Here is a 15805-nt window from a genome sequence, read left to right as displayed (position 1 = left end):
CACTCATGTTTGCTCTGTTCTACAGATTGGCAAAGAGCTATTTTACCGTTGTACCTTAGACTGGAAACTGGAACTTGGTGACAGGACCCTGGGGTGTGAATATTTTAAAGTTGGACAAAAGGAGTTGGCTCTGGCCTTGCTTCAGAGTAGAAGTTTTCATTAACTCTTGGGGACAGAGAACATGATATGATCTCGAGGCCATGGCTCACAGGCCACACCGGAAGCTGGGGACAGTGGAGCTGCCCGGGCTGCGTGCCTACAGCCTCATCAGCCTAGTGTGTGGCCAGGTTAAGATAGGATCACGATCCTGTGCTTTGAAGGGGTATCTCTTTCTGTGAGGTTTGGCTTTGTTTAGGTTTTAATTAAGTACCTTTTAAAGGGAAATGATAAAATCTTTTTTGGGGGGGAGGGGAAGGGTCTAAATCTGAGCTGGACAGAAAGGAGCTGCAGAGCAGCCATGGAAATGAGGCAGAGCAAGGCAGCAGGGTACTGGGAAAGCTGCAGGGCCCCAGAAAGACCTGGAAGGAATAGCAGAGAGTGCTCTCACATCTTCTTATCCAGCTGGTTACCAAAGATTTGTTCTCATCCTTGGGAGTATTTTATTTTAGTTATAAACTTCCAAGTGAAAGATATATTATTGTCTTAAAATACTTTGTATTCACTTTTATATGACTTGCTTATCTTAAAAAATTTTTTAACCCATTTATGTATTTATTAGGATGTAATTTTTTAGTTTGAATTTTACCAAAGGAGGTTTGTGTTCCTTGTTACACTTACTATTATAAAGAGTATGAAAAATAACTTTTTAGGTTTGTTTGGCTTTGTTTTTTGGTAATATTCTTTTTTCCTTTTTGTCTAAAAAGATTATTATCTAGAAGGAACACTACATTGGAAACTTAGAAAATATTTGAACACTAAAAGCTAAATCTCAATGTAAAAAATGCTTCCATTTTTAAACCTAGTTGACCCTGTTATAGTTTTATTTTTAGAATAAAAAAGGTAAACATACATAGGCAAAATTAAAGAATAGCTACACATCCATTTCCATTCAGATTCAGATACATAGGAGATTGATTATAATATAAAGATGAAGTATAAAATAATTTTCAGTACCGTGTTTGAAAATGCTAAAATACTTGATCATGATGAAATTTCTTTTTGTTTGCTCTTCAGTTCCCATTATTTTCTGTTAAATTGTATTGGAAGTAAAGCAAGGGAAGAAGAATTAAATGAAGATATTTTATATTAGAAGCAGAAGAGGAAGGGGATTATTTATCAGGTTAATTATGTAATACAAATAGCATTTTAACCCTTTGAATGGTGATGAAATATTTTCTGTCTTAAACTCTTTAGATAATGTCTACAGAAATAGTTTTATCTTTTAAAATATATATACAGTATAGCAAGGAGTAGTTTTGAGCAAATATTTCCAACATTAAGTTTAAATTAATAATGGTTATACATGATTAAATATAACTTTTTTTCTTTGTCTCATATTTTTAGATGTTAGATGTTTACAGTCTAATTCCTTTTGACAATCCGGATGGTGGAGTTTGGAAGCAAGGATTTGACATTACCTATAAAGCTGATGAATGGGACACTAAGCCCCTTCAAGTCTTTGTGGTGCCTCATTCCCATAATGACCCAGGTAAAATTAGTACTTCAAAAATCTAGAGGTTAATAAGCCCTTGTAGGCCCAGAGTATTTTAATGAGAATCTGGTATAACCCACTTCTCATATATTTGAGACGTTATTCTCTGACTTTTAACAATAACATATTTATTTTATATGTAGTTGTGTTCTCATTTTATCAATTTATGAGCCATTCAAGGATAATACTTGTATAGTATGAAATAGGAATAAACACAAGAAGGTCTTAGCGGGCTTCCCTGGTGGCGCAGTGGTTGAGAGTCTGCCTGCTGATGCAGGGGACACGGGTTCGTGCCCCGGTCGGGGAAGATCCCACATGCCACGGAGTGGCTGGGCCCGTGAGCCATGGCTGCTGGGCTTGCGCGTCCGGAGCCCGTGCTCCGCAATGGGAGAGGCCACAACAGTGAGAGGCCCGCGTACCGCAAAAAAAAAAAAAAAAAAGAGGTCTTAGCTTTGGGAGATGAAAAGTTACATGTATTTAAGGCACTGATAGTTCATTTTAGTTACTTCTTACGTATTGTGTGGGAGAATTATTTCATGTCCATAAACTCCATGTTAGAAAATGCAGAGTGCTCATGGGAAAGTTTGTATCTTTAAAATGTAGAAACAGTATAAAGTGGTTAAGAGCCTTGATGTTAAGCAGACATGAGAGTGAGTCCCAATCCCAACAGTGTTAAACAACTTTAGGCCAGCTTCTTAACATGAGAGTAAGTTTTTTCCTAGGTGGAATCAGGCTAAAGTACTTACTTCATAGGGTAAAATGTTAAAGGTATGTTACACAGCCCTAGAGTAACTGCTATCATTATCATTAATGTTATTATTCTTTCATATAACAACTTTTGTTATTTACTGGGGCCAGAGATTTTCCCCCCAAGGTAAAGGGAAGTTGCTAAAATGATGATGGGAAATATGATTCGATGTTTATCTCTGTTAGTGTGAGGACACAGGCAATGAGTAAATGCCCAGTGAATTAAGTTGCAGGATTTTTTTTTGGAATATACTTCCAAAGACCTCTTTTGAATGACTTACTTTTGCTTCTATTTGTTATTTTTCTCAATTTCATTATTACTATCAGAGGCACCATATTCATTTACTACTTTGAAGGTTTTATTCTTTATTTTCAATTTTGTCATACTTATATTCTTTTCAACAAGCTTATTGTTATGTATTTATTTCTGTTTCTAAGACAATAGAACTTGTTACTTTATGTCCAGACAAATGATTTGGTGAAGCTTTGTGTGTGTGTGTGTACGCATGCACCCTGCTTTTGGGTGTGAGAGATAGTCTGGGAGATAGAGCTTGGATGCTGAAATGTTTGAATTTCCAGTATACTTCAATATTTAGTATGCACAGAGGTATAATATATGTGAAGTCAATATTGTTCTGGAAATTTGTGATGAGCAGTTACTACACATCAGCTTCTGACTTGGTTTCCTTGTCTTTGGTCTTTATCTTTTCCTAAAAATCCCTATTAGTCTTATTAACTTTTTCTCTTACATGTTTTATATCATCTTCCTCCGTAGTCTTAGCCTTTCCCTTCAAATCAAAACTCAGGGTTGCCTGGGCACTGAATAAAGGCTACAGAGATTTGGAGCCAGGCAGAATGAAGCAGACCTTCTGGTGTCCTTGGGCTTATTTATCTATAAAATGTAGAAAATTGTGTATCTATAAAACGGAGGTCATATAGTGGACAAGAATTAGTTATAAAGTAAGTACAAAAGTGATGAAAATCACATCTAATAAAAATTCCTTTTGCTATTTATCCACTTGAGCACCAGATTAAATAGTACATTTGCATTTAGGGGACACATATGAAAACACAGTCTTTGTTTATATCTGGACTCACTCAGTGAGGTGAGGTGCTCACACTTTACATGTGGGATCTGAGACTTGCCTGTAGGACTGCAGATTTTTTTTCTATAAATCTCATTTACTCTGAAATAGTCCCTCATTGAGTGAGATAGTGGCAGAGCCACTTCTATTATTTAAATTGTTCTCTTCTCCTCTTTTCTCTGCCAATCATGTATCGTTTAATTCTTGTCACTTAATTGGGTATGTGATATGATTCCATTGTATACTATTCCTTGTAGGCTTATAAATACACTTAGCGGTGTGTTTTACAAAGAGCTTCTAATGCAAACCCAACTCTCCTCCCTTTTTGATTTTTTACAGACCTTTACTATCCTTTCCTCTTTTCTGCCATCCTCAATTTCCATCCTCAATCTCATTTCTTGTTATTCTATAACATGGGCTCTTAACTGAAATAATAAAATTTGTAGTTTACCAGGCAATGTGCCAAACGTTTTATAAACATCTAATGTTCACAATAACTTTTGAAGGTTAGTGCCACTGTACATGATGAAGGTGTTACCAACTTGTCAAGGTTACACAGGCAGTAAGTGGCACCAGAATACTTCCCTGTTAGTTTACCTGGATCTCCCACCCAGATAAACTTGAGTGTCAGAAAACATGTGTCTCTTGTTACACTCTGTCCTCATTGCCTAGTCTAGCACTTGGCATGTAGTAAACGCTAAATATACGTAAGGCCTTCACTGACCTGCCTCCGTGCCCTTTTCACATGGTGTGTATACACACGCATTCATGCTTGTGTATACACACACACACACACACACACACACACGCATTCATGCTTGCCTATAGGCACAAATATTAACTTCTTCTTGGTCTCCTTCCTGGAGTGTAAGCTCAATGAGGGCTTGAACTTTGTCTTATTAACCACTGGGGTTAATGCCTAGAACAGTAATCAGCACATAGTACAGAGTCGTTCAGTTAAATAAGTTAGTGAACAAAGGAATGTGACTACAGACTCAGATGAAACAGTTGACTTATTCTTTGGCCTATACATTTAACTTCCCTCCTTCACTTCTTCCTGCTGTCTACTTATTTCCATTCCTTTAAAAAATAGCTTATTTAAAATGTACTTTTAAATACCAGTAACAGACAATATTAAGCTCTTAAAGGGCAGGGACTGCCTCTGCCTTTTAGACTTTGTTTGCATTAAGCTTCCTTCTTGTTGCAGTTAGTATGTTGTTTTGTGAGAAGACATTATGAATAACTGTTCCTGACTGTAATAAGTGAATCTGTCTGTTGGTATCCTAGCAACCACAGTTGAATCTTTTTGTCTTAGTGAAAGATGTTAATGACCCTTACCCTCAGGCCCTTCTCTACTTGCGACAAAAATAATGGTCAGAAACAGACCTTTTAAAACTAAAGTAATTTTTGCTATCAAGCAAAATGCTAGAGAAGAACCTGACTTTACTTAATAATTTTCACTGCTCCTTAACAAGAATAGAATTCAGATAAACTAAATTATTCTGTGAAAAACTGAATCACTCAGATCATGAAAAACCACTCTTTCAGTAGAGAAGAGATAAGTATGTACACATACATTCCAAGTCAAAGTGTGACTCTGATGGGAAATCTTTGTATAATACTCCTAAATGAATGTGCAATTAAGGCAGTTTACTTTCTAAATGAAATTTATAGAGATTTGTTTCCATTTTCTGCCACAACAATTTAAAACAAACTTTAGCTCAGTAGTTTATCAGTGAAGTGTTGTCTGTTGGGGATAGAGTTTAGAAGATTCCTATATTTAGTTACCGTACTTAAAAAATAATGTTGCTGTATTTTTATATGTGGAGATATTTTTCTTTTGGGATCAAATTGGAAAGATAAATTTCAAATTATATTTGTATATTAATAAAATTCCTAATTATGTCTTCTTCCAGTCCATAAGGACATGTAACAATTATCATATAATATTTTACATGGTTTATATGAGATAAAACAAAGTTGGAAAGGAATTGTTAAGTAAATACTGATAATTTTGTACCTTTATGCTTTTCAAAAGTTTTGAATCATAGACCATGAAATTAAATGTTAGTTGATTGATACATGTTCATGTTGTATTTAATAAGCTGATTAAAACACAGTTACAGCACCTTTGTATCTACAATCTTAATTCTTTGCTTCCCACTAGTTAAACTGCTGAAATATTTAGTTAATTTTCCTTCAAAGAAATCAGTGTGTAGAGAGAAGATAAGGTATACTAAATGAAAAATTGGACAGCATATTGTTAGTTAAGCAATTTGTAAAATGAGCGTTAGAAAATAATCCCCCGTGTGGTATGACTCCAAAACAGAAGGAAGACCTAGGCCCAAGAGTCACAATGGAAAATAATTTTCTTTCATGCATTTGCAGTTCTTCTGCAGAATTTTTATTGACTTGATTGAGTGATTAGGATTTTCAGCCTTTTTTTTTTGAAAATTAAGAGCAGATTTTTGCATTTAGTATTATATGATAATTTGAAATGAATTTGTTTATGTATCCTTATTCTTAAAAAGTTTGTGAAAAAGAACAAAAACATGTGAGGACATCACAGTGTAATGTTATTTCACAGCTTTTCTGTGCAAATACTGTTAAGCACAATCAGAAGAAACCAGTTCTGGCCAGCCATGGTTGAGTACCGCGCATGTAGGTGAAAGGCAGTGGGGACAGAACTCAGGCTGCCAAAGGAACCTGCCTAGTGGAATGAGATGGTCAGGAGGAGGAGAGCATTGTACGCGGGCACAGTTTGGGGAGTATATTTTTCTGTTTAGTTATTGTGGGATAAAGCGAGTTCTTTGGTTTTGGCTACTGTGATGGGAAATTTGCGTTTCTGGAGCTAAGATACTATGACATTCATTGCCCGTCCTGCCTCAGGGTGTGTTTGGTGTGTGTTACTTCATGGAATCTGTCCTGCAACCCTGAGAAGTGGTAAATTTAAATCCCACTTACCAGGTGAGGACAGTAAGGTTAGAGAAAGTGTAGTTATTTGTTCCAGGTCAGTTAGTCATAAATAAATGGGCAGAGGAGTGAACTGGATCTCAGATTTACCTGATTCTAAGATCCACGTTCTTTCCATTTTCTATACTGCCGCTTAAGATACTTTATTTAGTTCAGATGATGCTAGTGTTTATTTTCTTCTTGCTTTATGGGCATTAGCTAATTTATTAGCACATTTATCTGAACTTTGGGTTGTTAATAGAGTTGCCAGATTTAGCTGGGGAAAAAAAGAAAAACAGGCTGCTCAGTTAAATTTAAATTTCCTATAAACAATGAATAATTTTTTTACATGTGTTGCAAATATTGTATGGGACACACTTATACTAAACATTTATTATTTATCTGAAGTTCAAATTTAACTTGGCATCCTGTATTTTATTGGGCAATCTTAATTGCTAAGAAATAGTGGCATTTAAAAGTTAAATAATTACATGGCTCTTTAGGGTTGTCTTTTAAGAGATCTCTAGAATTGGTGTATTGAGGTTCCTTTTTAGAGGGAAAAAGTCTGATTGTTTGGGCTCTGACTGGACTGCATTCCTTAGGAGCACAAAAGTCAGGTAGCGCCTAAGAGATGTAGGTGATCATATAAACATCTCCCGATTCCCCTATTTTGATTACTTTTGTCTGTCATCAATCCTGGGTGCATCAGAGCTCACCAGTATGCTGGTTACACAAATAATTGCTGGCACTATGGGAATTTACTATGTTCCAGGCGCTGTTCTAGGTATTTTACATGTATTGAATCCATCACTCCTCTCAGCAACTTTATGACAAAAAATCCTGTTTTTACCCTCATTTTGCAGATAAGAAAACTGAGGCAGAAGAGAGGATAAGTAATGTGTCAGTGGCAGGGCTGGGTTTGAACCCAAGCCATCTGGTTCTGGAATCAGAACTTATAACCATTAAATATTGCCTCTTGCAGGTAATACTTCTGAACCCATAGGAGAGCTTTTAGGAAGAAAGTCTTTTAAGTTTTTCCAAGCCAAATGCTATCTACTTTAGTATTATTAATCACGTAAAACATTTTAGTAACTCTCTTGCAAAAGTAGATTCCTCATTGCACTGTTTCCTATCCTTTTTTTCTTCTCTTCTTTCCTTATTGAAACAGATGTCTTTGTCCTTAAATACTAAATTAGTACATGAAATGGTGAGTGGTTTTCCTCATTGCTACATATTTTATAATTAGAAAGTGATTGAGAAGCCATATTTTCCAGCTTTTAAATGGTTTCTTCTAGAAGCTTTGATTATTTGCCCAGTATTGGCTTACTCATACGGCTAAGTACATAGACTCCTCACATATCCTAAGAGTAATGCCTCAAAGGAATATACATGTCTCTCATATTATAGACAACCAAACTCTATTTGGAGAGGACTTATTAGACCTGAAGTGTCCTCATTTGGTGTGAGTAGATAATCATGGATGAAATTCTTAACAAGAGAGGGAGGTAACTTTAGCACCGACTTAGAAAATATTTTAGAGGTTGATCTCACAATTGCAGGTGTCAGGTATCAAGGTATGCAGGTCTTTTAAAGGGCATTTAGAAAAGCAGAACAGTAAGAGGTCACATTTGGCCATTATACATATACAGCTGGGGTGAACAAAACCCCAACTGTCCTAATAGTAATGCAAATAGGTTCTTGTGGTGTGGGATAGAATTTCCAGTGACCGCATCTTCCATGGGTTCAAAAAAAATGCTGTATCTCAAACAAGTTAATGGAAGTGAAGCTGATATGCTTTAAAAACTATTAGATGACACTGAATCACCTGGCAAAAAGGTTGGGTTATTTTGAAAATCTGAGTTTAAAAGCATTTAGAGGAATCAGCAGGTTTGCAGGTTTCCAAAGACTCAGCTTCATCTTTGATTCTCCCTCTACTCTCTTCTGGAAACTTAAGTCAATTAGTAAAGGCGCTTCATTTTGCCTCCTTGGCCTCTTATTTCCCTCTGTTTGTTTCCACTGCGATCCATTACCATATTTTAGCAGAATTATTGCAGTGACCTCATTTCCTGTTTTTCTTCTACTTTACCTTGTTAGTCTATCCTTTATACTCACAGTCCAGTTATTTTTGAAAACACAGCTCAGAATACCTTAACTTCCTCTCTCCTAAGTTCTTGGTGAGAAACAAGGATCGTTTAGAAGGTTTCTGTGATCTGACCCCCTACTTCTATTTATCTCACCATGCTCCCACCATGTAAGCTGCAGTGCTTACCCAACTGCCTTCTGCTACCTGAAACTGACACACAATTTCATGGCTTAGTGTCTTTTCCATATCCTCTTCCGTATTTGGAACTTCCACCTTTTCTGTCTAACCAGATGACATCTAATTTAAGAATCTCTCTTCTGTCCTTCTGGTGGGAATTTACCATTTCTTTATTCCCATGGCATTTGATTCATACGTTCACTGTAGAATCTGTTTTCATTTAGCTTAGCTTTATCGTTTTGCCCTTATTAGATGCTTGGTTTGTGTTTGAACGAATAAACCAGAACAGAACGTTAATTAAAACTCTTCCACAGTTTATCAGGGGGGAAAATAAGCTTATTTTATAATAGAGATGTTGGAATTAAAATTAATCAGCATGTGAGTTATGGTAATACCAATTAAAGTTGTATGTGACCCCTTAAGCGTAAGATTAGATGTTGCAGTCGAATATTGAAGGGTTTGACAAGTGATGGAAGAAACCGTTGTCCATGTAGAATAACTTAATTACTAAAATAAAGGAGATTTTTTTAATGCACTCTACTTGTATTTTTAAATTTGAGAATATTATGTTAAAATGGAAATAAATTGAAGCATGTTGTAGTTTTTCAATGTTTATTATCTGGATATAATTATTTTTGATTCAGAATCTTTTTATGTTTTCTTAACAGTTGGTACCTATTTAACTTTTGAGTGGAATTAATGTACTCATTAAAAAATCATTATTGTAGCAGTTAAAACCGTAACAGTGTAACAATGACTTGAGGGGCATGCCTTCTTCCGGATGTGTGTTTTTAAATCATCTTAGGGCTGACAGAGGCTTTTTAAATATAAAACAGGAACTTAGAGATATTGTTCAAAGATTATTAGGTTAGTATCAGAACAGAGAGTGAACATAGCAGAGCTAATAGTATGTGGTATCTTTGACCTTTGGTTCATTTCTGGTTGAAGTAGTAAGTTTGCATTTATACTCCACTTGCATTTTTTTCCAGTCCTTTCGGCACCACACTTCATTCATCTATCAAGCACTTACTGAACTCTTGCTGTTGTAGACTGTACCAGGTGCTAGATTCATGAGAACTGACTCGTTTGAAGTTCAGGTTGTAGCATGTGTCTAGGCTTGCTTCTAAAATTTGCAGGACCTGGGGCAAAAGTATATGGAGGCTGTCAGACACTCTGTCTAAACATTTAAAAGTTATAAATCAAACTAATACATTGCCAAATAAAATAGGTTTCTTCCTACTCCCTTGAGAAATAGCTCAGAGATCTGGAAGTCCAGGTGTGGGTTTAGATTGCTTGGGCTCCACTTCCCCACTGGAATGTGCTGGTGTTGTGGGGAGAGCCAGCCTCCAGGTGGCCCAGCCCCCTCTCCTCCCAGACCTGGCCTTGTCCTAACCCAGGAGGGGCTCTTCTTGCAGACACCCCAGCACTCTTCCCACGCCCCTACAAACTGCAGCCCCTTGACTACTGCCCAGGCTAGTTCGACTGTTCGACCTGCAAGTTCGACTGTCCTGGCAGGTAAAGGCATTATAGAAGGCCCCGGGAGGCTCAGAAAGTTGGCTTGGGGATGTTTGGACACAGATTTCTGGGTCTTGGGGACTCAGAAGGGCAGGGCTGGGTAGGACAGACTGGGCGGGCAAGTTCTTTGCGCTGTGGATTTATCATGTGGAAAGGGATGTGGTCAGAGGAAGAATAGGGAGAGCCCTCTCGAGTCCAGTGCTCAGGGTGGGGCAGTCTTTGCCCAGGTCCTAAGGGTGGTACTGTGTATGCCCTTGAACCAAATAAAACGAAGTGTTCCTTAAGAGGATCAGGTCTCCACGAAGTCTGTAGACTTCAAAGCTAGATTGGGTCCAAAATTTAAAAAATAAATTGTATTTTGTTAGTGAACAATTACTAGGTGTGTATTTGTTTATGCACATTAAAAATAAGCAGTAGAGTTTTCAACTATATTAGTTTTCTGTTTTAGAACTTAAAAACATTTTATGATAAAATAGTGATAGTGAATTTGGAATTATGCTGGCTGTATAGAACTTCTAGTTGTGTACTCTTTGTTTTTAATATTTCCCCACTTATTTAAAATAGTGATTAGGTGTTTTATGGATGATAGTGTTGTTAGAATGAGAAAGAATAAATTGAAAAGTATTAATGCTGTTCTAGCCCTCGTTCAATTTCCAAGTGTATTCAAGGGAAAGAAAAAGGCTGTGAATTGACCACTTAAGTAAATCAGTTTGCAACCGAATGTCCCAAGATTACTCAATCTAGAGGTAGGAATATAATTTTATGTCACAAAAATTCATCCCATACAACTTTTTGTAAAATACTATCTTTGTGTTTGGTCTCATGTTGATATACAATTGGAGTTTTACAGTAATTTAGAAAAAGAAAGAGCCAATTCAATGTAAAAAGGAATACTTGATTATGCTATTGTATAAGAGCAGTAAAAGCTAATTTACTGTTATATTACTCAATATTGAAAACTGCAAGAGGCTATCTTTCAGTTCATTCTTAATTAATTGTGCTGTATTATAGTAATAGTAGTATCTATTATAGATGAGTTTTATGCAAGGCTTTTAAGTTGACATCTCTGAGCTTGTATTTTGGCTCACGTAAATATCTTTGACATATTTTCTGCATGATTGTTGAAGGCAGAATGGATTAATCAGTCACTGTGATTCCTCTATGAAAACTCCCGTGATAAACTATTCTTTGAAATGGCCTGAGTTCATAACAACGTATAACTGATGAAAATAAGTAATTGTATTTAAGAAAATAACCCTTTCACTTATTAATCTTCATAAAGACTATTTTTTCTAAATTTGCCTCTTCTGCTAGGTTTCTAGTGTTTTATTATTGAATTAATTTTGGAGGCATTCCTCTGTTCATAGTTCCTTTCTTTAATTGAGTTATCAGTCAAATAATTAGGGATTAATTTTGACCTCTGTTAAAATTTAGGTAGAAGATAGATGTGATGTCTTAGGGACCATAATTCTAGTAGAGCCATTTAGTAATTTAGATGGTCCTTATTGAGTACATATAATAACATGGTACACAAATTGATGTTACTTACATTTGATTTCAGCTCAGTCTTGCAATACAGAGGTAGATGTATATTAAGTATTATGATGGTATTTGGTAAAGTAGATTCTCTCTGCATTTTTTGAATAGTAATAACACTTATGTTTTCTAGTGTGATATTGGTTCGCCAGGGCTGCCCTAAAAAAGTACCACAGATCAGGTGGCTTAAACAACAGAAAATTATTTCCTCACAGTTCTGGAGGCTAAAAGCCCAAAATCAAGGTGTCTGCAGGGTTTGTTTCTTCTATGGGTCTCTTGTCCTGGCTTGTAGATGATCATTCTTCTCCCTTTGTCTTTACATGGGCTTCCCTCTGTGTGTGTCTATGCCCTAAATGCCTCTTCTTAGAAGGACATGCATGGTACCTTGCAGGTATTGCAGGTTTGGTTCGAGACCATTGCAATAAAGTGAGTCACACGAATTTTTTCCCAGTGCGTATAAAAGTTTTGTTTACACTATACTGTATTCAAAGTGCAATAACATTGTCTAAAAAAACACAACATACAGACCTTAATTAATAGATACTTTATTGCTTAGAAGTGCTAGGCATCATCGGAGTCTTCAGCCGGTAGAGGGTCTTGCCTCGATGTTGCTGGCTGCTGACCGATCAGGGTGGTGGCGGCTGAAGCCTGGGGTGACTGTGGCAGTTTCTTAATATAAGACGACAGTAAAGTTTGCTGCGTCGACTCCTTCTTTCATGAATGATATCTCTGTAGCATGCAATGTTGCTTGATAGCGTTTTGCCTACAAGTAAGACTTCTTTAAAAATTGGAGTCAGTCCTTTCAAACCTTTCCGCTGCTGCTTTATCAACTACAGTTATATAATATTCTAAATCCTTAGTTGTTATTTCAACAGTCTTCACAGCATCTTCATCAGGAGTAGATTCCATCTTAAGAAACCACTTCTTTGCTCATCTATAAGGAGCAACTCCTCATCCCTTAAAGTCTTATCAGGAAATTGCAGCAATTCAGTCATTTTCAGCCTCCACATTTAATTCTGGTTCTCATGTTTTTTCCACCACATTTGCAGTGACTTCCTCTGCTGAAGTCTTGAATCCCTCAAAGTTATCCCTGAGGGTTGGAATCAACGTATTCCAAAATCCTGTTAATGTTGATATTTTGACCTCTTCCCATGAATCGCAGAGGTCCTTAATGGTATCTAGAATGGCAAATCCTTTCCAGAAGATTTTCAGTTGACTTTGCCTAGACCCAGCAGAGGAATCACCGTCTATGGCAGCTATAGTCTTATGAAAGGTATTTCTTAAAGAATAAGACTTGAAAGTCAAAATTACTACTTGATCCATGAGCTGCAGAGTGGATGTTGTGTGAGCAGGCATGAAACCAATGTGAATCTCGTTGTACATCTCCGTCAGAGTTCTTGGGTGACCAGGTGACCATTGCTAATGAGCAGTACTATTTTGAAAGGAATCTTTTTTTCTGAGTACACGGTTTCAGTAATGGGCTTAAAGTATTGAGTAAACCGTATTGTAAACAGATGTGCTGTTATCCAGGCTTTGCTCTTCCATTTATAGAGCACAGGTGGAGTAGATTTAGCATAATTCTTAAGGGCCCTAGAATTTTCAGAATGGTGAGTGAGCATTGGCTTTAACTTCACTAGTCACCAGCTGCATTAGCCCATAACAAGACAGTCAACCTGTCCTTTGAGGCTTTGAAGCCAGGCATTGACTTCTCTCTAGCTAAGAAAGTCCGAAATGGCATCTTCTTCCAATAGAAGGCTGTTTCATCTACATTGAAAATCTCTTGTTTAGTGTAGCCACCTTCGTTCATTATCTGAGCTAGATTTTTCTGGATATCTTGCTTCAGCACTTGCTGCTTCACCTTGCACTTTTATGTTAGGAAGTTGGCTTATTTCTTTCAACCTCATGAACCAGCCTCTGCTAGCTTCAAACTTTTCTTCTTTATCTTCCTCAACTCTCTCAGCCTTCATAGAATTGAAGAGAGTTAGAGCCTTGCTCTGGATTATTAGGCTTTGACTTAAGGGAAGGTCATGATTGGTTTGATCTTCTATCCAGACCACAAAAACTTTCTCTATATCAGCAATAAGGTTGTTTAGCATTCTTATCATTCATGTGTTGATTGGGTAGCAGTTTTCATTTCCTTCAAGAACTTTTCCTTTGCATTCATAACTTGGCTAACTGTTTGGTGCAGGAGGTCTAGCTTTTAGTCTCTCTCAGCTTTCGACATGCCTTCCTCACTAAGCTTAATCATTTCTGGCTTTTGATTAAAGGTGAGAGACATGTGATTCTTCCTTTCACTGAACACTTGGAGGTCATTGCAGGGTTATTCATTGGCCTAATTTCAATGTTGTTTTGTATCAGGGAATAGGCAGGCTGGAGGGGAGGGAGAGAGATGGGGAATGGCCTGTAGAGCAGTCAGAACATTGTTTAAGTTCACGGTCTTATGTGGGTGTGGTTCGTGGCACCCCCAAAACAACTGCAGCAGCAACATCAAAGATCACTGCTTACAGTTCATGGTAACAAATATAATAATAATTAAAATTTTTGAAATATTATGAGAATTACCAAAATGTGACAGAGACACAAAGTGAGCAAATGCTGTTGGAAAAATGGCACTGATCGATTTGTTTGACAGATGGTTGCCACAAACCTTCAATTTGTAAAACATGCAACACCTGTGAAGCAAAATAAAGCAAAGTGCAATAAAACGAGTTATGCCTGTATTGGATTAAGGCCCATTCTCATGACTTCATTTTACCTTCATTATCTCTTTAAAGACCTTACGTCCAAATACAGTCACATTCTGAAGTGGGTGTTACTGGGTGTTAGGACTTCAACATATGAGTTTCAAGGGGACACAATTCAGCCCATAATGGGGGCATAAAATGAATTCTATGCAAATTGAAGTGTTGGGTAACCAATATGTTTAAGATGTGGAGCAATTTATTTAATGTTTTAAATAAATTGTATACTCTTTCAAAATTAGATGTTAGGAATATCTTTTATTTCTCCTTTGACCCAGTTTGATTGTAGAGATGTGGAAGGGGCAATTAAAGACTGATGATGATTATGATAATAATAATAGTAGCAGCAGCTATTATTATTATTATTAAGTGCTATATTATATACTGGGCTCAGGTCTGAGCACTTGATATTTTTTGTCTCTCAGGGGTGCTGCATGGTCAGCAGGGAGTTAGGGCATCTCCATTTAAGGATAGGTTGAATTTTCTTTGCTTGTCCCTGGGAATCCAGATGTGGATCCTGGCCTCAGTGCTCTGGGACAGGGTCTAGGTTGTACCTTTGTGAAGCAAGATGGGATTCTTTGTAAACCACTATTTTATGAGACATCTTTGCGTTTTCTGTAGGTATAGGCTTTTTATTTAAACATGAAAAAGTTGAATTATTCAGGTAGTATTCTTTGGTGACAAACCAGCTTAAAAGTGCTCCAGATCAAGAAAGTCCTATAAAGAATATTTTACACTATATTCCTATTTGGCTCATAGCTTCATACCCATCACTTTGTAGGTGCTCAGTAAATAACCATAGAATGAATAGAGTTCACTTAAAGCAAAAGGGAGAAATATAGTCACACTGGCAGTGCCCTTTAGAGGCTCATATTTGCATTGTCAGAATAGTATATTGCCGGCTCAGCCCTCATAGGTTTTTGTTATTTTCTGCCAGCAAATACAGTATGCATTGAATATTCACTTAATTGTAGACAGACAAAAGGAATAGCCAGTTGTATCCCTTGTATCTTAGACCTCCCACATGCTTGAGGCTTGGTAACAATACCACAGTGGTTAAGCCTGTCTCTATAGAAAGTCCCCTTCCTTTTAGATTTCATAGGTAAGAGATTATGCTCAGCAGGGTATATTTTGTGTCCCACCAGTAGGTGGAATTGGTGGCTGTGTATGTTTTGCTTCAGCCACTCATCACGTTGCTTTATTACTCTGCTGGATGGGGCTGTATTTGGAGCTATAGGTCTTGTTAAAAATATTTCTTTATAGTTGAATTGCAAATGTCTTTAGATAAAGTTTCCAGGATCTTTGAGATGCAGTAGGA

General features: G+C 36.9%; 1 protein-coding gene across 1 annotated transcript in view; it reads left to right on the top strand.

Annotated features, from left to right (window-relative positions):
* The window catches only part of MAN2A1 (mannosidase alpha class 2A member 1), a 160783-nt gene that overhangs the window by 30373 nt on the left and 114605 nt on the right, over positions 1-15805 (top strand). Inside the window, exon 3 of the mRNA XM_082836309.1 lies at positions 1504-1648. Within this exon, the coding sequence (XP_082692435.1) occupies positions 1504-1648 (145 nt within the window). The remainder of the gene's footprint in view (positions 1-1503; positions 1649-15805) is intronic.

Source organism: Leucopleurus acutus (genome assembly GCF_964270905.1).
Source record: "Leucopleurus acutus genome assembly, chromosome: 3".
In the NCBI taxonomy this organism is placed as follows: Eukaryota; Metazoa; Chordata; class Mammalia; order Artiodactyla; family Delphinidae; genus Leucopleurus; species Leucopleurus acutus.
Note: the sequence above shows the minus strand (reverse complement) of the source record. Positions and strands in the feature narration are given on the sequence as shown.